The sequence below is a fragment of the Cavia porcellus genome, unplaced genomic scaffold, assembly GCF_034190915.1.
Source record: "Cavia porcellus strain 051 isolate PalLab524CR breed Dunkin Hartley unplaced genomic scaffold, mCavPor4.1 scaffold_12, whole genome shotgun sequence".
Lineage (NCBI taxonomy): Eukaryota > Metazoa > Chordata > Mammalia > Rodentia > Caviidae > Cavia > Cavia porcellus.
This window is the reverse complement of record NW_026947495.1, coordinates 65,080,768-65,108,219: the sequence shown is the minus strand read 5'-3', so window position 1 is coordinate 65,108,219 and position 27,452 is coordinate 65,080,768. Positions and strand designations below refer to the sequence as shown.

Sequence of the window (27,452 nt, the reverse complement as noted above, 5' to 3'; positions counted from 1 at the left end):
TTTCTTTCCTTAATAAAGGAATCTAATCATTATAAATGCATTCCTAATTCTCAAATTCTCTATAAATATACAAAGCTAAAGAATAGGCCAGTTGTTAAACAGTTGAAATAGGAAATTCTGAATAAATGATCAGCAAACTATTCTTTTTCTTCCCTCTTTTTTCCTGCAGAATGATCCTCTTAGATAAACCACTGTTTACTGGAGGAAACATATATAGTAAAATAATATTCACAATAATTATTGTTATAGTATGAATACCAGTTTGTCTTTTTCCAGAATTCTCTTTTCAGAAATTCCATGTATAAATAAGCGATTATCAGGCAGGCCCTTGTGCTGCTGAGCTAAATCCCCAGCCATTTGTGTTTTGTTTTGTTTTGCTTTGGTTTTTTTTTTAGGAACCTGACTCCTAAGGAGGAAGAGAAGGAAGGGCCTGAGTTGTGCATTCTCCTTTGCCCCCTCGTCAGGTAACTCATCCTGTCTCCTTGGGGAGAAACGAGTGGATTCAAAGACGGAAGAGGTTAAGGGAACTTTCTCCTTGTAGAATCCAGAGACAAGAGAAGTTGTTCTTCCTTTCATGTATGCTATGTGTTCTGTAAAATAGATTGTTATTCCTGAAATGAAACCATGAGAACACTTTCTTTCAGCACCCACCCTACACGATCTCCTGCCCCAGTTTATCTTTCTCATCCTCAGTTGTCCAAGGCCAGGATCATGAGCATCATCTATGATTCCTTCCTTTCATTCAACCACCAAAAGAGATCAATACAAAAGTTCTTTCAATTCACTCTTTAAATAGATCTCAAATCTATCTACTTCTGTCTATGTCCACTGCCCTAGCTATGTTCAACTGACTGTTATCTTCCACCTTATTATTGAAACTGCCTGCTACCTGGGTTCTCTAATTCCACTCTTTAACATTCCCACATAACATGTTAAAACAAAAAGGAGTTATTGAATTTTTCTTTTGGTAACAGGATACAGTAAGGAGGCCAGATTATTCAAGGAACTCATGATCTTAGTCACCTTCTTTTTGGAGGTAGAAGACCTTTGAGCCTGGGCTGCCCTGCACTTATCATCTGTGGGGATGTAGGCACTTACTTGTTCTTTGTGCACTTCAGGATCTTTATTGGTGAAATGTGAGGATTAAGAAAACAATTTAATACCTTTCCAGTTCTAAAATTCCATGAGGAGGAAAAATAAAACCCTTATGATTCAGCGCCTAAGTGTAAATTAGTAGCTTTTCAGAAAATTATGCTTATACTGCCTGAACCTCTTGGTGGAGCCACTCTGTGTTCCAGCACCTGCTCTAGAATCTGTAGGGGAGGCTCAATGCTTCCATCTGACTGAGAGTGGAGACGGACGACTTCTAACAGAGCTCTGTCTGAATTGTAGCATAATAGCTCTGTGTATTTTTGGAATAGCATGTGATAAACCATGCCTCATGATATTCTTAAGAAGGAAATTATTTGGGTTCAAAGTTGTTTCTGCATCTTCCTACCAACCTCAGTCCAATGTCAAGTCTCCAAATCCAAAGTCTAAGAAAGTTGTCCTGCATAATTATGTCCATCTAAGAACATGAGTGAAGTCCACAGAAACAGGACAGGCCCTGCATGTAGGAATAAAGTGCAAGCAATATCTGCTTTACACTAACAACTTTACAATTTATATTTCTATGTACTGTTACAGCTTAATTTCCCCCAACATTTTTGGCTTTTCCAAGTGTAAAAAATCTCCAGACATTTCTGAGAGCCCTTCAGCAGGGAACAAATTAGGACTTAACTCTAAGAGAAATAAATTGACCATTTGGTATGACTGGTAATGGGACCCAGGATAGGTTCATTGAGAAAGATGAGTTTCAAGGGAACCCAAGAGGAACTTACTATCTTGGTTTTGCCAAAAGCAAAAGCTATGTTTAAATCAGGGCTGCTTTCTAATTCAGATATGCCTTGCTGACTAGATACCATCTAACCTAATTCTATATTTTATCATTCTGAAGTTCTGAATCTAGCTGTTAAATTATAAATGCAAATGATTATGAAATCTAAGTAGAAAGGAATATGTTGCAGAGATGAGCCACCTTCTCAATAGTATATTTCTACCAATTTGGTAATCTTCTTTAAAATTATTCTATGTTGTTAGTTTATAATAAAATGTCCCATGCCAGGTGTGATGGGGCACTCCTTGTAATTCCAGTACTTGGGAGGTTGAGGCAGGAGGATCGTAGCAAGTTCAAGACCAGCCTGAGACACAAAGTGAGTTCAAGGCCAGCTTTAACTGCATAGTGAGACCCTGTCTCAGAAAGACAAAGAAAGTCCCAGAGATACTTCTTAAATGAACAAAATTTAACATTATAGTGGCTGAGAAAAAAAACTGCTGATGAGACTTCATCCTTACATTTTACTTTAAAAACTTTATTCTTTATTTTATTTTGTTTTTTTTCTTTTTCTTTTTCATTGTCTTGGTTTGTTTTTTGGAGACAGAGTCTCACTTTGTAGTCCAGGTTGGCCTAGAATTCACAGCAGTCCTGCCTCATCCTCCTAAGAGCTGGGTTTACAGGGGTCTGCCATTCAGCCATTAATATAATGTTTTTGCATATTAACCACACCAAGAAAACCAAAGACAAATTAGCAATCATAGCTAACATTTATTGAGTATATATTATATACTAGTAATTGTGCTAAGATTTGATTATCTCATTTAATTTTCACAAAATTCTGTGAGATAGATATCATTATTTTCTACATTTTACGTAGGAGGAAGCTAGACTTTGGTAGGTTTAGTAACTTGCTAACTTTACAAAGCTAGCAACTACCAGAGCCCTTGTTCACACTCAGGTTGTCTGACAAGAGTGTGTAGTTTTATTATTGTGGGAGAGATTAAGAATTAGATTTGAGCTCTGCTAATCCTGTATATTAAAGGCTGTATTTCCTTCCATGAAAGAAGGCTGTTCTTTGACAGAATATATATTTGAAAAACTTGTTAGAATGCCTTCCAGAAGCTGTTTCAGCAAATAGCCTCTGTCAACATCAATTGATTGATTATTTACAGGCAAAGATTACAGCAGTTATATCATATTTTGGAGAGTTTGGACAACCTGCTTGAGAAAACTTCACATCTTGCAATAGAACCAATTACTGCCTCTGAAGACAATAATAGCAATAGCAGCAGCAGATGCTGCCAAAGAGCTCTAAAGAGCTCACTGTGTGCCAGGTATTGTCTTGAACATTCTTCTTAACTCATTTCTCTTAGCAGTCTTGTGAGGGAGGTCTGTTATTAATCCATTATGTAGCTGAAGAAACTTGGGGCTCAGAGAAGTTAAGTAACCTCCTCAAGTTCCTACATTTATTCAATTGGATAGACCAGGTTTATCCAATCTGTGATCGTAAGCCCTGCAACCTGCTGTCTCTGTAGGGCTGTGTAAAAAATAAGTAACAGTCCATTCAATATTTTTTCACAATGTCCTTTACCAAAGCTGTGAGACAATTTGATAAGAACTAAACAACTGATATTTATGAAAGTCAAGTTGTGATTATGAAATGGGGAAAGCTTCTTTAACTATGAAATGTTTTCATTTTTTATCTCGACTGGTCAGTACCCATCACGAAGAATTTAATTAGCATCATAGAAATTAACCAGAGGAAACTGTTACCCGATTCCCAAAACACTTTAGATATATGAAAACTCTCAAGGTAGAGCTGAATTTTCTCTCTGCAAATCTAATGATTGCACATATTTACTATAAAGCTAGAGATGGATATTTGCCTCAGGAAAAAACCTGAAGCTCTGGTATAAATATGAAGGCAACTTACCCTGGAATAAATTATACTTTTTTCTTTACTATGAAACTTTTTGGAAATTGTAGGTACTGTCATGTATTGTTTTGAATGCTGGGGATTAGATGCACCATGAAGCAATTAAAAAGTACTAAGTGGGGCAGGGAACATCACAGATAGCATCCAGGGAAATCTGGCCAAAATAAGAACAGGAGGTAAGTCACTGAGTTTACAGGGACAGGATCCGGGAAATGGAAAGTTTCTAATACTTCTAATGATTTCTGATCTGTATTCTGAATATTGTGGTATATTTACATAGTAGCTTGTTATTTAGTTTTTCCCTTTTTTTCTGTGAAAAGTTGAAATTATTCTCATTTAGAGGTATAAGAAACTGATGCTCTAGAATGATTTTGGATCTAAAGAGTAACAGAGTTGGGACAGGGAATTCATAGCTTATGGCATCACATGTAGTGGCTTTTGTACCTCTCAAGAACTTCTTATGTGACTATAACCATAAATAGGCCCAAATCAAGAGATTGTATTAGGAAATAATATATTGTACTTTTTGCTTTGGGGAAATTAAGTAAAACTAGCATCACTTTATTTGGGCATTATATCATTTCTTTGAGATAGATTTCACCTGAAAATATATTTAAATTCGTGATGTGCCTAATCTTCAAGTTTTTAGGGTAGTACTTGATTTCTTCTCTGTTTTCCTTTGGCATAAATCAATCTTTGTTAAGAGATTTAACCACAAACTAGAAAAAAATGACGTGGTATTAAACTGGATAATTAGAATGACAAGAATTAACTTCTGTCTCTGTTTCAGTACATTTGGTTGAACATAAACTGCTCTTTGTTGCCACACTGAAAGGTCTATTTATGGTTTTGGAGCTGTAGTTAACACCAAAATGGGAAGAGGCCCTGAGTACAAATTGCTGGCTCTTCAGAGTAATGTGGCATGGTGAATAGAGTCCAAATTTTTAGACTTAAACAGCTCTTAATTAGCCTTCTGGCTCAGTTATTGGTAAATTATTTCAGTTAGATAAGTACAGAGCTGCTCTTAGCCTTAGCTTTCTGGTATGCATTGGGGCCAATGATAGCAACTTTGCATGACTGGTATGAATATTCTGTGTAAGAGACTAACAGAGACACAAGCTTACATGGTAGACTCTAGCAAAATCACAGTGTTATTGACATTATCTGAGGAATCATTAATTTCTATAATTACTGGGAGCTCTTTTAAAGGTAGAACTGATCACAAGCCTCACTTAGAATCTATTTTAAAGATGCTGTATCAGGTACTGGTATATCAGTCATTGGTATGTTTTTTCGTGTCTACTGGCATAGAAGACCAAAATTGAAAGTCAAAATCAGAAACTTGCAGCTGCAAATCTAGATAATGTTTTTCCTCTCTTCAGTGTGAGTTTTGGTGACAGAAAAATCTAGCCCGTCTTTCTAGAGGGTAATATGTATATTTATCACTGCAGGAGTTGAGTAATAGCTTGAATTTAGGGTGGAAAATGGTCCCAGTGAAGAAATTTCTGAAAAAGTACATGCTATTTGCAAGTCTTCAGGGTCAGTTGTCTGCCTATTGAAAGTACTTGTATGAAATTCCATAAGTTCTTGGAACAAAACAGTTAACATTCGTAGGATTGGAACAATTGTGCATGTTATTGTCTGGTGGCCTGAGGAAGTTTTGAAGATCATTATGTAAAATAACAACCCTAGTTATGCTCCTCCCACCTGGTTTTGAAGGCCTATATTGTTAGTGTTTTGGGCTCTTTGCTAATGTTATTTAGTTGTCTTTTTTGTTTTGTGTTTTTTTAGTAATTTGTTTTGTTTTGTTTCATTTTTTTCCCTCTAATACAGAAAGGATAGGTGTACATGTAGATACTCATACATGTGTAGAATTTCTAAACAATTTATGAGAATTGATTGTATAATGCATGATGAAATGAACAGCTACTTTGAAGAAAAAGAGACATTATGGTATCCATTGCTGATTCTGTATCGTCATGCGGTGAAATCCAGTAATGCTATTATTCTTTGTTCAGAATGATTTTAGTTTGTTTTGTATTGTTTAATTTCAACATACATGAAGATATAGACAGCTATTTTGAAGAAAACAGACATTATGGCAGCCATTGTTGATTTCCCTATTATCTGGTTTTGAAGGCCTATCATACTTTCATCACTCTGTTCTGATCAATTTAATGCTATTTTGTTTTCTATGAATTCACTGTGTGTGAAAATATGGAAAACTATTTAGAAAAAAACAAGAGATATTATAGTAGCCAGTTATGATCTCCTGTTGTCTTGCTTTGAAATCTGTGTCACCTACATTGTTTTCTTCTGATCTGCTTTGTTCTTTTTATTATGTTTAGTTTTATCCTCTTTAAAATAAAATTTTTTAAAAAAGAAAGTATTTATATGATGGAGATAGCATTTATTTTTGTAAAAAAAAGACTATTCTTTTAATTACATTTCATAAATGGGTACTGAATACCTAATATTAGCAAGCTATGATTTTAATAGTACGAAGCCAACTTACATGAAGACCACCAGAAATTGTTTTGTGACAGTGTTATTAAGAAATAATGTCTAAGGCTTATACATTTCCTCCCTAGCATTTTAAAGGGTGGCCAGAGGGAAGCAGTAAGTAGACCCTCGACTCAGGAATTGTTCCAAGTGTCACCTCCCACCTGTTTCTGCCACCTGCGTCTTCCCTTGGACTTCTCAGTCTTTTTTGAAAGGATACTTTCAAAGAAAGTTCAACCCTTTGATTGAGTCTTTTTTGACATGATCTCAACTTTCTGATTTTGATATCCAACCTTACACCTAACTAAGGCTTCTCTTGTATCTAGTGCAGGTCTAGACCCTGTTCCCTGAGCCCTTGATTGACTGGCAAAAAAGACAGGAATAGAATTTATGCTCCCATGAAAGGCACTTACCTTTCCTTGGAAATTTACAACAAACCTTGGCCAAGATGTATTGATTTTACAGGACTGAGGAGACTAATCCACCTTCCTGTGTTGTCCTACAAGTTGCTGTGGATCTTGGCAAATTTGATTGAAGTACTTAGAATTAAGGTTTAGACCACATGGCATATAAATTCTGAGTATACAATGTTTTGTGTGCATTTGGAAAATCAAGCACCCTTTTATTAATATCTTTTATTAATATCTATCAATCATTTATTGTGGTAACCTTGGACATATTCTTAACTACCTTTTTCCTCAGTTTCTGTGTATGTAAACTATCTACCATGCACTTTCCAAGATGTTCTCACTTAAAAAGAGCAATGTCATTACAAGCACTAGCATCTTTGTTATTGGTGCTTGGATATTATATTAGTTAGCTTTTAGTCACTGTGACAAAATATTTGGAAAACTTAAAGGAAGAAAAGCTTATTTTGGATTTTGGTTTCAGTAACTGCAATTCATGGTTGGATGGTTTCACTGTTGTCAGCCTTAGTGAGGCAGAACATCTTAAAGGAAAGGTGTTATAGGAGAAAGATGCATACATCAAAGCAGCCAGAAAGAAGGGGGAGGGAGTGAGGGAGGGAGAGTGACAGAGACAGAGAGACAGAGACAGAGAGACAGAGACAGAGACACAGAGACAGAGAGACAGAGACAGAGACACAGAGACAGAGAGACAGAGACAGAGAGGGAGGGAGGGAAGGAGCGAGAGATGGAAAGAGAGAAAGAGAGGAAGAAAGAGAGGGAGAGAGAAAGAGAGAAAAGAGAAAGCGAGAGTGAGAGCTAGTGGAGGGAGGGAGAGACAGAGACAGAGACAGACAGAGAGAGACAGAGAGAGGGAGGGAAGGAAGGAGAGAGAGAGGGAAAGAAAGAAAGGAAGAAAGAGGGAGAGAAAGAGAGTGAGAGTGAGAGCTAGGGGAGGGAGAGAGACAGAGAGAGAGAGAGAGACAGAGAGAGAGAGACAGAGAGAGATAGATAGAGAGAGAGAGAGAGAGAGAGAGAGAGAGAGAGAGAGAGAGAGAATAAAGTCCCCAGGGTCATTGCCCTGTAGTTCATTCCCTTCAACAAGGTCCCATCTCATTTTCCATTATCTGCCAACTTCATCAAATTATGGTCTCATCAGTGGATTAATCCACTGATGAAGTTAGTGCCCTTATGATCCAATCACTTTCTGAAAACCCCTCTGAGAAGCACATGAGACTTTTGGGGAACATTTGAGATCTAAACCATAGCAGATATTTTCCCTTATTATCCTGAACTACAAAACAAAGTATGTGAAAATCCTTTGTTATCCCCAGATGCCAAAGTTGAGTTTCATTAAACCCATAAAATACATTCTGAATAAAAAGCAAAGTCACAAAAGTTACCTATTCATCGTTAAAATATTATATCAACCAGTGAGGGCTAAATTTTATGGTTGTTTGGAAGTTCTGGGGTTCAATATTCAATGTTGTGAATCCCTTGGGCTTTTCAGCCCTACTTGCCTGTTAAAATGATTTATTATGACATTAATACAGATTAGTTTTGCACCAATTAGCAGCATTTTGGTTAATATCTAAGCTCTTTTGCCTCTAATATTTTTTTCTGTTAAACTATACAACATAAAAATGTTTAGAAGCTTCATGTCAGAATATCATATTCTTGCAGGATTTTAAAATCCTGAAATCTTATTTAGCGAAATCCTAATCAAAGCCCACAGTATATAGAATATATACAATATCAAATTGATTAGCCATACCTTAATATCTTCCCATATGTGCACAATTTTATGAATTTTGGTTAGTGACCTACTCTTTAACATTGTATACACAGAGTCAAAGTTTTATGTTGGATGTTTTATAACACAGATAAAATATTTAGCTAGGATGGATTTTATTTAATTATCTGTATCTTTAAAATTGTTGACAGAAACTTCTTGTGGTATATGAAAACAGGTTAGGGCTGCATAAAGAAATTGCCACATGTACTAATTGCCCCCTTTCCTCACACAAGATATGAGGCTTACTACTTAGGCCCCTGTAACAATAGGAAAAAAGAAGAGTAATATTTATATAGGCCCCTTAAAATTTTGGGAGAAGAAAGCAAAAAGCTGTTGGGTAGACAAATTACTTTTGTGTGATCACATACATTTTATGAAATAATACATACAAGTTTTAATAGAGTTTCAACTTAAGTTTCAACTTAATTCACAAGAATCTTCATCTAACTGCTTGTAATACGTAGCAAGCAATGCTTGAAACATTGTCTTTCATGGATTAAAAAAAAAGAGTAGATGTGAAACTGGACAGATAATGCTTTTCAAGGAGAATTAAGCACTTGTGATACATTGGAAATGACATCTGTCACACAAAGCATAATGGAAAAACTGGTAAACTAAGCATGCAGACTTAGAGTTGATTTCTATCACTTTTAACAATTTTTTTGCATGAAAATAGTTTATTACAGATTTTCTCCAGTTAAATGTTAATGTGTTTTCTTTGGAGAACTAGTATAATAATACATTTTAATTTCTAACTGCTCATTTTTTATCAACCTACATTTATTTATTACAGTTATAATACATGTCAGATTCCAGTTTCAAAGTCACAAAAATTTATGCAGGCATTGTGAAAAGAGCAGTAGAGACGGAAGGTAATCTTATTTAGCAGGTTTTCTGTAATAAGTAGTAATGTCAACACATAGTAAAAGAGCAGGAAATATGAACACACTTAGGTATAATCCTCTGACTGCATCTGGTTGTCGTGCCAGTAACTCTGTACAGTAAGATGTTGGTTTGGACATTTAGTCCCAGAGTTTCTATTAGAATAATGAGAGCAGGTTCACCTGCTCATCTGTTGCTAACACAGACCTCTTAGGACTCTGTAAATTAAAGATGATACAATATATGCCAAATATGAAAAGAGCTTTGGTCTTTCAGTTTTCACTGTTTATTCTTTGATTTTCAGGCAATATTACCAGGCATCTTTGGCATTCTGTGTAGCTATTCAGTTGGACCTAACTTTTGTGATAGAGTTTTATTAACAGGGTGATAACAGCTTTAAAAATAATATAGCAATTTAGACTGAGTCTACTTTAGATTCACTTATATCCTGCTACCCTATAGAGTGCAATAGTGTCTTTTATGAAGATCGACCCACGTCCATCTTTACAGCTGTCATCTGGTACAGCTTGCTTATCTATTTTACTGGCAACCCCAAAACAATGATTTCTCGTTCTGGAGGTCATTTTTGAAACTATAGTGCCGTCCTGGATGGTAGTCTCATCATTTAGAGATAAATGTTAATTTACTGCTGTCTAAACTACTTTTCTTCATACTATTTTCTCAGGACATAATAAAATCACTTATATAACATCACTTAAACTTTTCAGAAGTAGTGTGGATGCACTGTACTATAATCTATTTCCTGTTCAATATTTATTTTTCAATTTTTCCTTATTATAAATTTTTAGAAATGAAATTATTGCCAGTATTGTATACATGTAGATACTTTGCTAAAACTTTAATAAGCCAGATATTGGTATCTTATATTTTCCATTTTTTCCTGTTTTATTAAGAAAACTATCATGGTTCTTTTGAAATTTTCACACATTTATTATCCATAAACCTTGTTCTTATTTCTTATTCATTACTAATTTTTTGCATTGATCAGAAGGAATTCTGTACATTAAGAATTTAACACTTTGTTAGCGTAATGTATTTAAAAATATCTTTTCAAGTTTATTTTACTCTCAGTTCTTGGGTTATTTTTAAAGTTATCAAGTTAAAATGTTTTATGTGTTAAATCTATTAGTTTTTTCTTTTGTATTTCCTTCTTTTCACCTTACTTCCATTCTTTTACTATTTTATTATTGACATTTGACTTTTTAAAAAATAAACATGGTTTAATATAAGTTTCAATTGGAGTAGTGATTTAGTTTGTTGTTTATCATGCCATCCTACTGAAACTTTTTGACTTTCTGTCCTGCTGATAAGCATATCAACCAAAATAGGACAAACAAAAGAAATGAGTTAATCTTGTTCTTATTGGATGTTTAATTTAAAGATCTGGTGGAAAATCAAGCCAACATTTTAACAGTAGGCTGTTAAATTTTCTGAGGAAAAATTTAGGATTTATCTGGTAATTTGCAGAATAGGTGCATTCTCATGATATTGACTGTAATTATTAACATTTTAACTTTTCTCTCATGGTATTTCATGTTAAAATAGAAATTATGTCTTGGCAGGATTTGAGGAAATTTTATGTTCTACTTTGCCATTTATCAAAAGGTGACTATTTTAGCTTTCTATTCTTCTTGAAATTAATTATGATGTGTAATGTGACAGAGAGATCACATTTATTTTCTCTACATCCTGTACACAAATAACTTCACAGCATATATTTTTCTCAACTGATATGCTATTTTATGATTAAGTACAATTGTTCCCATACATATATATGCACATGTACATATGTGTACATATATGTGGCTTTTTATATTAACAATTTTTTCTGTTTTAGAACAGTCTCTTACTCTTTTAATAATTATTGTTTGAAATACATTTTAATATTGAGTGACCACTGTATTTTTAATCATAATACTAATTAAAAAAAGTGATTTAAAGCACTTTAGAAGCATGTTTCATTTTACAATGCATTTTACAAATTTCACCCCTTTTCCTTTAGCAATACTGAGGCTCAGAACCAGGGATGCCATATCATTGAGCTATATATCTAGCTGTTTTTATTTTATGTTTTGAGACGAAACCTTACTAAGTTGCTCAGGCAGTCCTTGAACTTGAAATCCTCCTGCTTGAGCCTCCTCAGTGATGGGGTTACATGTGTGTGTCACTATGCCTGGTTCAAGAAATTACTTTTTAAAGTTCCACTCCTGTCAAACAGGAATAGTAATTTCTACATATTAACAATAAAACCTAAATAAAATGTGTAATCAAATTATGCCATACATTGTAATATTAGGAATTATGATAATTTGACATAAATGTGAAAAGGAAAGACTCTTACTGAGGTAGCCGCTCACAATCAGTTTTATTTTAAGGTCACATCTCAGGTTTTCTACAATAGAAAGGGTTCAAAATATTCTCTTTAGGAGCTGGTCCTTCTTAGGTTTTAATGAGTGCTGAAAACAGACTCAGTGCACTGCTATGTCTCTACTCCTGACCTGGAATTGACTTTTCATGAATCGTCGTCTTGACCTTGGCTTTTCCTGTGCTGTCTGGCTTCTGACTGTTTATCTAGCATATGAACTCTAGCTCCATTCTGGCTATTCCTTTAGCAATCTGAAGACTTTTTGGCCTTTCTGGTTTTACTTTAAAAATCTCCTTTTCCTGATTCACTGATGCTTTTGACGTTCCTTCAGGAAGGGTGGTGCCTTCTGGCTGGCTGACTCTTCCACTAGTCTTTCTACAGGTACTGACCTTTTCTTGAGCATTTTAATTTCACACAATAAAGCTTATAGAACTGTACTTGCAATATAGCTACACTATTGTATAATAAATATCTATGCTATCTATTAAAGCAGTTTAAGAATTCATTATAGCCAGGCATGGTGGTACACACTGCAGTCCTGGCACTCTAGGAGACTGAGGCAAGAGAATTTTAAGTTCAAGTCCAGCCTGGGAAGTTTAGTGCTTTAGTGAGAACCTGTCTCAAAATCAAAAATAAATAAATAAATAAATAAAAAAGGACAATGATATAAGAAGAATTAAATGTGATATACACATTTCCAAACTCCCTACAAGGCACATAATCATTATATACTGGAAAAGTGTACTAACAAACTTTTTAAAAAGTGGGAGCTGCAGATATGCCTCAGTGTGAAAGCCCTTAAAAAGAAGAGAATTCATCATTTTGCTTTTTACCACCTCATGTATTTTGGTTTCTGCAGTAGAGCTCCCATTTTCTCATGTTTTGTTTTTGTTTTTGTTTTGTTAATTTTGTTTTCTGCACTGAGATTTACTTGTAGTTATTGTAAGAAAGATAAATAATAGCGAAGACAATGTAAAATTAAAAGAGAGGTGCCAACTAAGAAAGAAAGAACAGAGAAAGAGTATCAAAACACAAAATTTACCTTAGCAACGTAACTAAAGATAATCCCTCAAGCACATGGCAATAACAATGATTGCTTTAGAACCTCATATTAAATTTTTTATGGTGCCTCTTAATCACTAATTAAGCTCGGAAGACTGAACCTTTAAACATTTACCAAGTAGAACTGACTTATGCATATGCATCAATTTTTCCACCACCAACCATGCTACATCGGATCCATAAAAAAAGGAGAACTTGAATAACATAAATATTTTATGGTAGTTTTTTATGTTGTTCAGAACTCTATATGCTGTTTGTGAAAGAATTCATTGAAAAGATTTTTTATTTACCTTAAAGTAATGGCATTCTACAAAAACATACCAAGAACAATAATGATAATTCTGTACTTTTTCTCATCAAGAATCTAATTAGGAGGCCAAAACACTACCTGTATAGGTACCATATGCTCTCTGTTATTGTGCATTATAATCTCAAGTCTTCTATCAATCTGGAACAATTAGTTGTTCTTTCTATGGAGAAAGGCAGAATAGTACATTTTGAAGCATTAAAGACTAATCAAAATTTTCAAGAGCTTAGCTTTCCAAGCATTTTCTGGAAAATGATGCTTAATGATAAGTTGCAACTGTTAGGAGATGCTTTTATGAACTGGAATTAAATGAGCATTACAAATTGATGAAGCAATCAAAGCAATTTTATTCTGAGCTCCAGAGAGTTTGCAATCTATTGGTTGCAATAGATTATTGAAATTAGCCTCGCTATACTACAAATCCAATAGGCATTTGAAAAAAAAGGTAGATAAGTTGTAGAACTGCATTTTGTCCCTAGACCTTTCTGCGTGTGTGTGTGTGTGTGTGTGTGTGTGTGTGTGTGTGTGTGTGTGTGGTGGGATGGGGGTTGGAGGGAGATAGTAAGGTGTTGGAAAAGCTTTATAAGTCCAGCCTACTAAGCTTTTCAGGGCAAGTGGAAGGAAAATATAATGACAACAACAAAACAACAGCCACAACAGCAAAAACAAAAGCAATAAGAACATCAACATACCTAGTACACTTATCCTGAAAGCTCCAAAGTGTACTCTGTTTCCTTTAAAACACTGAACCCTTAGATTTATTAAGTGGCTCTGTAATTCAGTGGTTCTTCACCTGAACCTCAGCCCAAAATCAGGTCCCTACTTCCACTAATTGTGATTTAATTGATTAGTGTGGGACTGAGGCATTGTGGCTTCCTAAAATTCTGCAGGGAATTCCAAGGTTAGCAAGGGTTGTCAATGAGCGATGTATTATTATGCACACCCAACAATATCTGTAGACTGAAGAAATACAGGTATGAGTATCTCTTGTCAGCTTTTCCTCCACAATTGATTGAATCAGTAATTTAGATACAAATTCACTTGAAAATAGCAGAGAATTGGTAGCTTTTGGCCTTCTGATCATCTTTTTGAATGTTAAAATTCAGATCTGAGCATCACATACAAAAGACAGTTCTGTACAAAATGCACTGAGAAGCTATTTGCATGTCTCAAGAGTAGGTATTCTTAATGTATTTGATGGAAAAATATAATAACATGAAAATACCTAAAGCAGGAATAGTCTACTACAATTGTAAGCAATTCATTTTGGATTTTTGACAACCCCGTTAAGGAATGCTTACCTTAACTTATTAGAAATATCTTCTGTTACAGATCATTTCTTGTTCTCTTGTCCTAGGGGAGGTACATAAAAATTGAACACCATTCTTATGCTATTTTATCATAGACCTAGAGGCATTTGTTAGTTTTGCATTCATGTTTCCATCTTTAGAAACAAAAAAATCTCAACGCTTTGGCGTCTCTATTTCCTCTGTGTCTGGCTTTCTGTGATGTTTGGCAGGTGACATGTGGCAAACTTCTGAGCTTAGAAGTTACTGGTCAAGATTCCCATCCTTATATAGACAAATATACAGATATTGTAATGGGGACCTCAATACTCCATTAGTGATAGATCAACTAAACAAAAAAAAATCGTCAAAGAAATAGCAGAAATGAACCAAATTTGTGAAAAAATAGATGTTTTCAATGTGTTCCACTCAACATCATCAGAATACACATTCTTTTCAGCTGCATATGGAATGTTTTCTAAGACAGACCATATACTAACCAATGGAACATGCTTAAGTAAATGCAAAGGAATTAAAATTATCCCTTGCATATTATTTGACTACAGTGCAATAAAATTAGAAATTAATGTCAAAAGAAACCACCCAAATTCCATAAACATATGGAAATGAAATAACATCCTGCTGAACAACCAATGGATCACTGATGAAATTAAGGAAGAAATTAAGCAATATCTACAATCAAACAAAAATACAAATACAACTGGCTGGAACCTATAGGATGCCGTGAAAGTAGTTCCGAGAAGGAAACTTATAGCAGTGAATTCTCACATCGGGAAAGCAGAACAACAACAAATAAACAACTGAAAGCTGTACCTTAAACTTCTAGTAAAAGAAGAGTAAGTCAAGCCCAAAGCCCATGCAAGAGAGCCAACTATTAAGATGCAGAAATTAATGCCATTGAGACTAAGAAAACATTAAAAAATTAATGAATCAAAGAATTTCTTCTTTGAAAGAATAAATCAAATTAGTAAACCCCTAGCCAACTTCATCAAAAAAGGAAAGAAAAACTCAAAATTCATACAATAAGGAACAAAATGGGTGAAATCCCTACAGATCCTGTGGAAATTCAGAAGCTCATCAATACCTACTTTGAAAATCTTTACTTGCATAGAATAAAAAGCACAGAAGAAATGGAGATTCCTAGAAATACATGAATTAAGAAAATAGAAAAATTCTGAATAGGCCAGTATTAGTTTCTGAAGTTGAAATTAAAAGCTTGCCAAAAAAAAAAAAAAAAAAAAAAAGCACAGGTTCTGGTAAATTCATTGCTGAATTCTACAAGAAATTTAAAGAAGCATTGACACCAATACTCCTCCAATTCATTAATGAACTTGAAAGGGAAACAGTGCTCCCTAACTCATTCCTTGAGGCAAGAATTACCAAAATCAGAAAGAGATCCAACCAAAAAGAGAACTACAGACCAATATCCCTAATGAACAAAGATGTAAAAATTTTCAATAAAATACTAGCAAACAAAATACAGCAAATCATCAATAATATTATACACCATGACCAAGTAAGATTCATCCCCTGATTGCAGGGATGGTTCAACATACAAAAATCAATATATATAATACACTACCATATCAACAGAGCCAAAGACAAAAATCACATGATCATCTCAATAGATGCAGAAAAAGGTTTTGATAAAGTCCAACACTCAGTCATGATAAAAACCCTAGAGAAAATTGGAATAGATGGTCATTACCTCAATCTATGATAAAAAGCCATCTATAATAAACCAATAGCCAACATCATACTAAATGGACAGTTACTGGCAGTTTTCACTCTAAAATCAGGAACAAGACAATGTTCACTATCACAATTCTTATTTAATATAGTTCTGGAAACAAAAGCCAGAGTAATTAGACAAGAGACAGAAATAAAAGAATGAAGATAGGAAAGGAAGAAAAAATTATCGTTATTCATAGATGGCATGATGCTCTACATAGAAGACCCCAAAACTTCATCAAAAGACTTCTAGATTTAGTAAGCAAATTCAGTAGCATAGCTGGATACAGAATCAACATTCAAAAATTAATAGCATTCCTGTACACAAACAACAAATTCATTGAGAGAGAAATTAGAGAAACCACACAATTCACAATAGCATTCAAAAACTGAAATATGAATCAATCTTACAAAGGAAGTAAAATTTTATGCACTGAAAATTATAGTCCTCTGAAAAAGCAGATTGAAGAGGATATCAGAAAATGGAAAGATATCCTTTGCTCATGGATAGGAAGAACTACTATTATGAAAATGGCCATACTCCCAAAACTGTTATACAGAATTGATGCAATCCCAATTAAAATACCATTAACATACCTCACAGATCTAGAGAAAACATTCCTAAAGTTCATTTGAAGATAGAAGAGACCTAGAGTAGCACAGGCAATCCTGGGCAACAAAGGCAAGGCAAGAAGCATCACAATCCATGACTTGAAATTATACTACAAAGCTACTGTGACACAATCAGCATGGTACTGGCAACAAAACAAAACAAAACAGACACGAGGATAAATGGAATAGATTGTAGGATGCAGATACATCTACAAAGACACTTGGCCACCTTATAGTTGACAAAGGGGCTAAACATGGTCATTGGGAAGAAGGACAGCTTCTTTAATAAAAGTTGTTGGAAAAAGTGGCTCTTTACATGCTGAAGACTAAAGCTTGATCCATGTCTATCGCCATGCACTAAACTAAAGTCAAAATGGATAAAAGATATAAATATTGAAACAGCAGCATTAAATCTACTGGAAGACAAAGTAGCTAGAAATCTTGAAGACATAGGTGTATTAATAAGTTATGAACAAAAACCAAACTGTAAGGGAATTACTTCAAAGAATCAACAACTGGGATTGTGTCTTATTAGAAGTTTTTTTGCACATCAAAAGAAATCATTAAGTGAAAAGACAACCCACATAGTGTGAAAAAATTTTTAGCCAACTGTCCTTCAGACAAAGTACTTCTATCTAGAACATGTAAAGAACTGAAAAAATTAGACCCCCAAATTTAAAGACCCAATCCAAAAAGGACATCTGAAATGGATAAATACTTCTCAGATGAAGAAATAAAAATGGCAAATTAATATATGAAAAAATGCCCTACATCATTGGTCATTTGAGAAATGCAAATTAAAGCAACACTGAGATTCCATCTCATCTCAGATAGAATGGCTTCCTCAAGAAATCAACCAATAACAAATGCTGAAGTGATTGTAGGGAAAATGGAATGCTGTTGGTGGTAGTATAGACTGGTACAACCACTGTGGAAATCAGTGTGGAGATTCCTCAGAAAACTAGCATTAAAAGTACTATTCAATGCAGCTATTCCCCTTCTGGGTATTGTTCCAGAAAAATTAAAAACATAATACCACAGTGATATATGTGCACTCATGTTTATAGCATCATAATCTGTAATAGCTAAATCTTGGAAACAACTCAAATGCCTATCAATCAAGGAATGAGTAAAAAAAATGTGGTATTTGTATATAATGGAGTACTACTCAGCCAAAAAAAGATAAGCTTTAGACTTTTATAGGTAAATAGTTACAACTAGAGATCATACTTATAAGTGAAATAAGTCAGATGTTCCCTATGGAAGCATCATATTGTCTCTCTAGTGTAAGAAACTCAAAGAGCTAATAATATCCAAAATATACAATAACTACTGGGAAAGAGAATGAAACTACTCAAAAGGAAAGGACAATTGGGATAGGGGAAAGGAGAAAAGAAGGAAGGAAAAAAAATATAAACACACACACAAGATAGCTAAGACAATTGTGGGGGGGGGGGTGGGTGGAGGGTACCAGGAATAGAACTCACAAGCTCATGCTGGCCAAACAGGTGCTGTGCTCCTGAGCTATATTCCTAGCCCGATTTGTACTTATGTTGTTCGATCAATTTTGCAAGCTTTTGTTTTGTAATCTGAGCATCTACTCTAAAGATAACAGTATGCAATAAAATAAACCAGTTAATATTAACCAGTTAATTTACTATTATTTTGTTTTGAAATTATTATTGTTTTTTCTCTGTAAAATTCAATGAAAAATAAATATTACATACTTTGCTCTATATTTTTAATCTACCATTCTATAGCTAAATCTTTTATCTCTTCCTTGTCTACCTCTTTTTGGGAGTATTTTATGGACTCATAAATTCTTTTCTTTTCTTTTTTTTTTTTTGTACCAGGAGTTGAAATTATGAACTCACATTTGTTAGGCAGGTGTTATGCTGCTGAGCTATACCCCTGGCCCAATTCTTTTATTTTATAGGATAACTTTAAGTAGAAATAAAGTTATTATTTTCTTAATGTTTTTCATAGTGTTTTGTACTTCCTTATGTATTTTTCTGATATAACATTTCATATCTATTTGTCTTTAAGAGGTAACATATTTTAATAAATAGTACAGTGTGGAGTTCCCATGGATATTTGTTCCTTCCTCAATTTTGACACATTGCAATTCAATTTGATGTGTGTTTCTTCATTTATTTGGGGTAACAATTGGTGAATTAAACATGAAGTTATATCTGTTATTAGGGTTAAACTTTGTGGGGGAAAATTCTCAGGGACAAGGTATCAACTACAAAAGTCCACTTCTTCTCCTCCCTGACAATAAATGCAGTTTCCATTAATGCTTTATCTGTCTTATTTTTAGGACAGAAGATTCAATGATGAAATTGACAAGCTCACAGGATACAAGACAAAATCACTGTTGTGCATGCCCATCAGAAGCAGTGACGGTGAGATTATTGGTGTGGCACAAGCGATAAATAAGATTCCTGAAGGTGCTCCATTTACTGAAGATGATGAGAAAGTAAGATTTAATCCCTTTCATGACTTAATGCTTTCCTTTTTGATCATGAACTGCTGCTCTCCCTGAAAGGACAGGAATAATGTGAGTAGCTGTTCGATTAGCCCATTCACAGATCAAAGAACTCTTTTCATGTTAAACAAAATGGAATGGGAGGTATTTTTATATTTCATAGAATGTGGTATAATTGAAAATAAATACTTTATCTTTTTTTAAAGTTTGCTTTTCATTACAAGCCTCGGTCACCGTATTTTTGTTATTCCTTGCTCTGTATCTTCCTTGTAAGTAGGCTTTTCAAAGGAAGATCACACCACCACCATGCAGGGCCCGGGGGAACGCTGAATACAGGAAGATCACTGCGTTTCAGAAACTCAGCGCTTTCCCTTGTAATGTTACAACTAAAATGAGGAACTGTTTTCTCAGTTCCTATATAAAAACCACAATAAAATGAATGTTATTTAATTGTTATTATAAATAGCTAATAAAAAGAGTATTATTTTCTCTCCCTGAAGAGCAATTGACCTTGGTAGAAGTGATGTATATTTTGCTCTCAAATTTTAAGTTCTTTCAATGGCAGTCTATTTTCAGTTTATATTAAAAGAGAGACTCTTCAAATAACTGAAATTCTGGCTTTGAAGCTAATACTTTCATATTGAGTAGAATCTGGCTAAATATTTATAAAATTTGTAGTAAAAGCAAATCTCAAATTATTGCTTAAAATTCATGACTTCCATATTCTTTTTTGATTAAAACACCATAATTTAACCTTATGGAAGTGCATTTATTGTTTTGCTACTGCCAATTACTAATGACTTAAATTAATGTATTTATGGTACAGAAGGTCACAATAAAATATGTTTACAGGGAAATAAGTTTTATAAATAAAGAGAGTTCTTGATTAAGGTCATTTCTATGTTGGAGTTGGAGCATCCCAAATCCCAGTAAAGTTTTATAAACTCATAGAGCATGATTGAAATCAGATGATTTCTTAGTGATTCAATGCAATTAGTGTATTCATTGCAGTGTATGGTGCATTGGTCTTGGGGTCAGAGGTTGCAAAAAGTAAATCCCAAATGTGTGCCATTCAGAAATTACACATGGTGAGAGGCAATGAGGTGCTCTAAGACATGCTGTAAGTTCTTAGGAAAGGGACGGTTATTCTTCTTTGGGTGCTCTGAAGGGTTTCTTGAAAGTGATGGTATTTGGCCTGAATTCTGAAGCAAGAAAAGGTCTCTGTCAGGCAAAACCAGCTAAAAGAGGGTATTTAGAAATGTAAAAAAATGTAGCTCACCTCATTCATGATAAAAGTATTTCCATGGAAAGTACAGAAAAAGCAAAATTTATTTTGCTTCTGTATTACACGTGACAGAATTCTGAGATAATGTGCCTCTTATAAGGTTATAGATAGAAAAATTGGGATTTTTTGTTTTCTCTTACATAACAATATAACTGCAATAAGCCCCAAGGAGTTTTGTTTATACCTAGATGACAATCTTTCCTTTTCTCTACTTTTATTAATTAAATCCATTATATACTTAGATCTTACATTTGACTTACGCTGTTTGGTTTTTTGGACTCTCTCAGTGAATTTATACTTATAGGGCTCTGTGAGATCTGAATGAATGACAAGGGAAGTTTGTGCAGTGCTTTGTACAGTATCAAGGTTCTACTCTATGGAGAATGAGAGCTGGAGCTGGCTAGTGGTGAGCAGCTGCATCTGGAGGGTCTTTTAATCTCAGTTTCGTCATCTGTCAACACTATTATCTATCCCTTTATGACGGAAGAATGAAGTAATATCATAAATAAAAAGTACTTTGCAAAATATAAGATATAGGCAAGAGCAAGCCATAAATCTTATGTGTAACATCTCCCTAAGAGTTTTTAAATTGTCTTTTGTGTTTGTCACTTTTCCCCAGGCAATTTGTAGCTTTGATTCAATTGCATTTGTGTATTTCTTTGTTCCAAATGTTGACTTTATTTTCTGCTGTTATCCCACAGAAGCATTTTTATCTTCCAGTTTCTAGCTACACTTGTCACCTGATTTAAAATTCTTCTACTTTCACATCTTGGAAGAATCCTTCCAGCAAGGATTCTACATGTTGTAAATTAGAAAAGGTGAAGAGAAAAACATAAAACAAAATATAGAAATACTTAATGGGAAAGAACAAAATTTAGCTATTTCTCCCAAATATGGGAAGACAACATGGCACAATGGCTGCATGGTGAGTCTATGTGGGTTGAAATCCCATCTCTGCCATAATCTGTGTAAATTTGGGCAATTACTTTACATCTCTGTGCCCCAGTTTCCCTCTCTTGGAAGAGAGATGATACTAATAACATTTCAGGGGGCTGGACAGAGAATATGTAAGAGAATACAGTGAAACAATTCGGTAGGCCCTTAAAACAGATTAACCTTTACTGACAGCAGTGTAATACACTTAAAACCCAGGTGAGTCTCAGTGAAAAACAATGACCTTTGTATAACTTAAACCCATAATTTTTATTAAGTTGAATTTGTGCACGACTGAATACCCGGGGATGCTCTTCAGGTGGCAGCCTCCGAGACAGAACAGAAGCTCCGCACCCCTCCCCTCGTTTCTCATATCTCTTCCATCTGGCTGTTCCTGAGTTATATCCTTCTGTAAAATATGTAACTGAATAGTGACAGATTAGATACACAAGTGGACAACGAACATATTTGATGATAAAAGTCAGACACACACTTTCTTTAGCAGCCAGTCCAAAAGTTAAGTCATAACCTGAGTAGTAATCAACCCAGGACAATCAGGATCTGGTCAATGACTGTCAGCTTCCTTTCTTTCCCCTCCCTTCTAACTCAGGCTCAATGAGATAGTTTTTTTGGACTAAAATTACCTAACATGCCCTACTTCTTGTTAGCTGACCTTATGCTTCACCATGCTAGCCATCTCTGTCCACCCATACTCTTCTCCTTTTTTTCAACATAAAACTTGCTCACCCCACCTTAAGTCTGCCAAATGCAAGAAACAGTGGCTGACTTCCTTGTGCTAGTAAGATCTAAATATATGACTTCAGTTTGCTTTCATTAAAGAGTTAATATTAAACACAATTTATGTGTCAGGTCTTATTCTGGTGTTGGGGTTTCAGCCAATGAAAAGGATATATTTATTTATAAATTCACAATTTTCATGTTATTATTAATGTATATACTGTGTTACTTGGTTAAAGAAGTTTATACTAACTTGTATTCTAGTTTTTTAAATATAAAATTACTCCTTACATAGATGTCCACATGTGAGTGTATTCTATATTTGTCATTTGAGAGGATTATAAAATTTTCTCTTTTCTTTTTCTACCAGCCCAGCTTGCTTTGTCATTGTCCTAGTACTTGGAATTTTGGTTGTTTCCAGTTTTTCACTAATACAAATAACCAAGATCTTGAACAAATTACCTTTTTCTTTCTGTTATTTCCTTGGGGTATATTCCAAAGGCTGAAACTACTGAATCAGATGGCAAGAAAAATTTTATAGCTCTCATTCCCTGTTAGCAGATTTTAGAAATACTGAAGCCATTTAGAATCATAGCAGCATGCATATACCTATTTTCTTAGGACTTACCAACTTTTTTTGACTCACATTTGAAAACTCAAATTAGTTTTCCTTAATCTTCTAGGCAGGCTTCAGACAATCTCTCCTCATATCCAGGGTATTATCTCCAGCCACAGAAGTAATTCCTGTATTGCCTACCAATAAGGGAACAAGGAATTCCGCAAAAGGAAGCCTTGATGAAAGGCACTGGAGTGAGAAGATACCCAAGGCAGATGATACTTAGCTCAGCTACTTTTTAGCTGGATTACCTTGAAAAAGTTGCTGAATCTCTCTGAGACACATGACTTTTACTGCAGAAATGTAGTGAAGAGTGAAATAGATAATAGATGTAAACTGTTTAGAGAAGTACTTATCAATGAGCAAGACTCATGACATTGTACCACATGTTTAAGTCAAAGGTAAATAACCTGAGCCCTATTAGGTATTTTACTTTGTATGCCTAACTCCCGTGTCATCACTCATTTGGGTAGTTGTGAATTTATTGCACATTTGGCCTACTATAATTTGTATGTCTTTGTATCCTAAATTTCAACTTCTGGAGATTAATAATTATATGTAGTATAATTTTTAAAGCATTTCATAGCATAGAAATCAGTGAATTGCTTTCTTGAGATAGATTAATAAAGGTGTTACATTCATTAGGAGCTATTCATGTATGTAACAATTGTGTATATTTGTTTCTTAAAGTTTCTATATTTGTGGCCCAGTGGCTGTTTGGTATCATGTAATAGATGTTAAAAGAGAGGAAGTTATAAGTTCATTCTCTACTACTCTTCATCTGATACAGGAATCTTTACCTGACAGGTGGCTATCCAGCTTCTTCCTGAAATTCTCCTTTTATGACTTTAAAATTGATTACTTTCTAAAGTTTAAAATTAGCAAAAAATTCATCAACAATGGTGAGAGTTTCATGTGAAATACAGATTCCCATATTCACCTATTAATAATTTAAGTTACATAATGAAAAATTACTCGCTTGGTAACTTATATTGGAAGTACACATAAAGAAAGGTCATGAAGAAGAGATTACTGGAATTTTCTGGTTCATTTCCAGGGTTTCAAGCAGATGCTTTTCTTTTTCAGTGATACATATATGCTAGTTGTTTTATGTGCTCTGAATACAGCTCTTGTGTCCAATAAATTTATCACTTTATTATTGCTGCTGAATAAAAGAGGATATTATTTTGTAGAATAAAACAAGGAGATGTGATTAGGAGGAGCAAACATTTGTGATCTAGTAAGATGTATGGGTGTGCCAGCATGAAAACTGGGAAATGGAAGTGTGTTCGGGCTGTTGTCTGCTCTCTCAGTGGCTGCTACACTTCGGTATCTCTGGTGATACAGCAGTTGTGGTCTGATGTGCTTTGGGCAATCTTTATGTGGTTCCTTTATTTAGCCTATAGTTGCCTCTTTTCAACGCCTAATGGGAGTGTTTGGCTACCCTACTGCTTTCCTTCATGCTGACATGTTCAGACACCCAGTAGAGCTGAGACCAAGCCAACTGAGCTTGGCTGCTAGGGAACTGGCTTCAGTCCAGGAACTTGTTACTGGTGACGCTGCCCTGCCAAATGGTGTTGAGGATGGAACAGGGATGATGCTAATGAGTCCCTGCAGAGGCTGGAGTTTTGTTATCACCAGCAGGCCTGAGACTTGCAGCCAGACAAGGGAGAGGGTTTCATAAGCTCTTGATTTTACATTTCTAAACAGTTTTTGACTGTGTGAGGCTAATATTTAGGATGTGTGAGATGCTGAATGTACAAATGCCAGTATTAAAATTCATTGTAATTAGAAATGGAGATGTTGAATGCATTATGCTGTTAGGAATGACAAACTGGTAGCCTCAGAAGACTGAATGTAGCCCATACATACGTTATTTGCCTGGGATTTTACTGGCATATGACTTTTTGTTGTTGTTGTTTTAAAACCTTTACACATACCTGCAGGCTGTAGTTCTTCCATAATACCAATTCCCAAACAACTAGTCAGTTTAACAGAATAATTCAGTGGGAGCAAACATGGACAGGTTTCTTCTGTTATCCTATCAATAGTTTCCATAATCGAGTGTAGCAGCTCATGCCTGTAATCCCAGCACTTGGGAGGCTGAGGCAGGAGGATTGTGAATTCGAGGGCAGTGTGGGTTACATCACAAGACCTGTCTTAAACCAAAAATAAAACAAAACAAAAAACAAAGGCAAAAAACCCCAAAAGCAAAAAAAAAAAAAACTTTCCATAAAAGATACTTTCTAAAAGTATGCTTTCTTATTTTTTTTACAAAGTCTTATTTTGTACATTATATAACTACTTTGTTAAGAAAGTGTGTGCTTTCTTTTAATATTCCATTGTCTTAAGCTGCTTAAGTACTGAAAAAAGGTGAGTAAGATTACTGGGTGGAGGTATCTGGACATTAATATTTATGATAGTTTAATTGAGATGTATGTAATGCAGTCATCTACAATTCAGTGGTCTTTCTTACATTTGCAGAGACATGTAACCATCACCACATTCAATTTTAAAACATTTCATTGTCCTCAAAGGAACCCAATACCCATTAATGTCACTTTCCATTGCCTCTCAACCTTTCTAGTCCTACACAACCACTATTCTACTTTCTGTCTTTATGGTTTGCCTGTTTTAGGCAGTTCCTATAAATACAATCATATAATTATGTGATCCTTAGTGAATAACTTCTTTCACTTTACATGTTTCCAAAATCCATCTGTACTGTAGAGTGTTTCAGTACTTCCTTTTGTGATTACATGATATCCCACTATACCACATTTTATTTATCAACTGATGAACATAGACGTTTCCACTTCTCAGCTATTATGAATAACACTGCTTAAAACCTACACGTACAAGCTTTATATGTTTCCATTTCACGTGGTTACGTACCTAGATGTGGAACTTCTGGGTCTTATGGTAATTGCTTATCCCTCTAAGAAACTACTGGATTGTTTTCCAGAGCAGCTAGTTCACATTCTCACCAGCCATCTATGAGGGTTCCAATTTCTGCACACCCTCACTAATGCTTATTATCTGTCTTCTTTATTATATCATCCTAGAAGGCATGAAGTGCTATTTCACCAAAGTTTTGATTTGTCTTTGACGAATGACATTGAATATTTATCTGTCCATATGTTTATTGGTGGTATATTTATTTTTAGTCTCAATAAATTTCAACCATTTTATTTCCAGTAAACTATGTTAATTTATAATGGCAATAATAAAACTCCCTGATTAGCCCCAATATAATTTTTAAAAACTTTTATTTTCTTAATTTCTATTGTTTACTTCCATTCCTTTGATGCATACATTCTAGAGGTAATTAATCAACCATTAGTTTCACAGATATTTTTAAGTACACCAAAAAAGGACCTGCATGATGCAAACTAACCTAGTTCAGGTTGGTCACACACAACTTCTCAGTTATTTATAAGTGCTCCTAGATACAGAACAATGACTGCCAAAGAGTGTGAATTAGGAGGGAGGGAGCTATTTTTCTATCAGCTTCTATTATGTTTTAACCAAAGTACATCTCAAACCAAATCTTGTCACACATGGACATTGATTTAAACAGAAAATTTTGACAAGTCAGGTCAGATAGTTGTATACTCTGTTCAGAAAGCTTTGTTTTAGGTGATCTAAACACTCCGTTCAGGATCTGGGTAGTCTGGTGGTGAGTGCCAGGCAGAATTCTTTGACCCATGACAGAACTGGATGACTTCTGGGTCCATCGCTATGGATACAAATTTGGAACTTGCTAGACTTTTACACCTGATTAATGCTTGTGCCTAACATGCTACTAATTTCACCAGTGCAATGTATTTCTATCAGTAGCATATCTTATTGCTTTTGAAGATAAGTAAAGATGTGGGCCCACTTATAATAGCTGCTTTTGAAATATGGCTTTCTAATTACCTTTGAATTCATTTATTTATTTTTGCAGTCCAGAGTTTAACCCCTTTGCACTGAGCTACATCCTCAACCCTTTTCTTATATGCTGCTTTTAGATAAGGTCTCATTATGGCATTCATGCTGGCCTCAAACATGCCATCCTCCTGCCTCAGCCTCCTGTAATACTGGTATTATGTCATGCATCAGTATTTCTGACTGGAGTATAAATTCTTGATAGGGAAACTGTCTGCTCCTTTGCTCCATGACACATTGATCTTAGCCCCTTCCCCCACCACCACCAGTTTTGTATTATCTTTTCCAAAGAATTTAGTGCAAATTATAGACTTCACAACAGCATGCAGAATCTCTTTGTGTTTGGTTTCATCTATAACAAGAGTAATAGAGACATTTATTATCTACTCTGTGATAGGTGCTTTGCGGACATGATCTCATTTTAATCTAACAGAAACCTTGTAGGAAGTTATTGTAATCCTCTCTCTATGGATTTGTAAACTGAATGTGAGCGATTTTAAGAGTGTGTCTAGGATCACTTGGCCTGTATTGCAGAACCAGGAAGTGTCCCTGCCAATCTGTCTTCCATGGCACACAGGGATACTTGGTGCACACTCATTATTTTCCTACTGCTTCATCTTCACTTTAGGGGCTAAGAGTGTGTAAATTGCACTGTACTTGAT

At 34.8% G+C, this 27,452-nt stretch overlaps 1 protein-coding gene across 1 annotated transcript in view; it reads left to right on the top strand.

Moving 5' to 3' along the window:
* The window catches only part of Pde11a (phosphodiesterase 11A), a 386,279-nt gene that overhangs the window by 16,076 nt on the left and 342,751 nt on the right, over positions 1–27,452 (top strand). Inside the window, exon 2 of the mRNA XM_063259356.1 lies at positions 19,121–19,279. Coding sequence (XP_063115426.1) covers positions 19,121–19,279 — 159 coding nt within the window. The remainder of the gene's footprint in view (positions 1–19,120; positions 19,280–27,452) is intronic.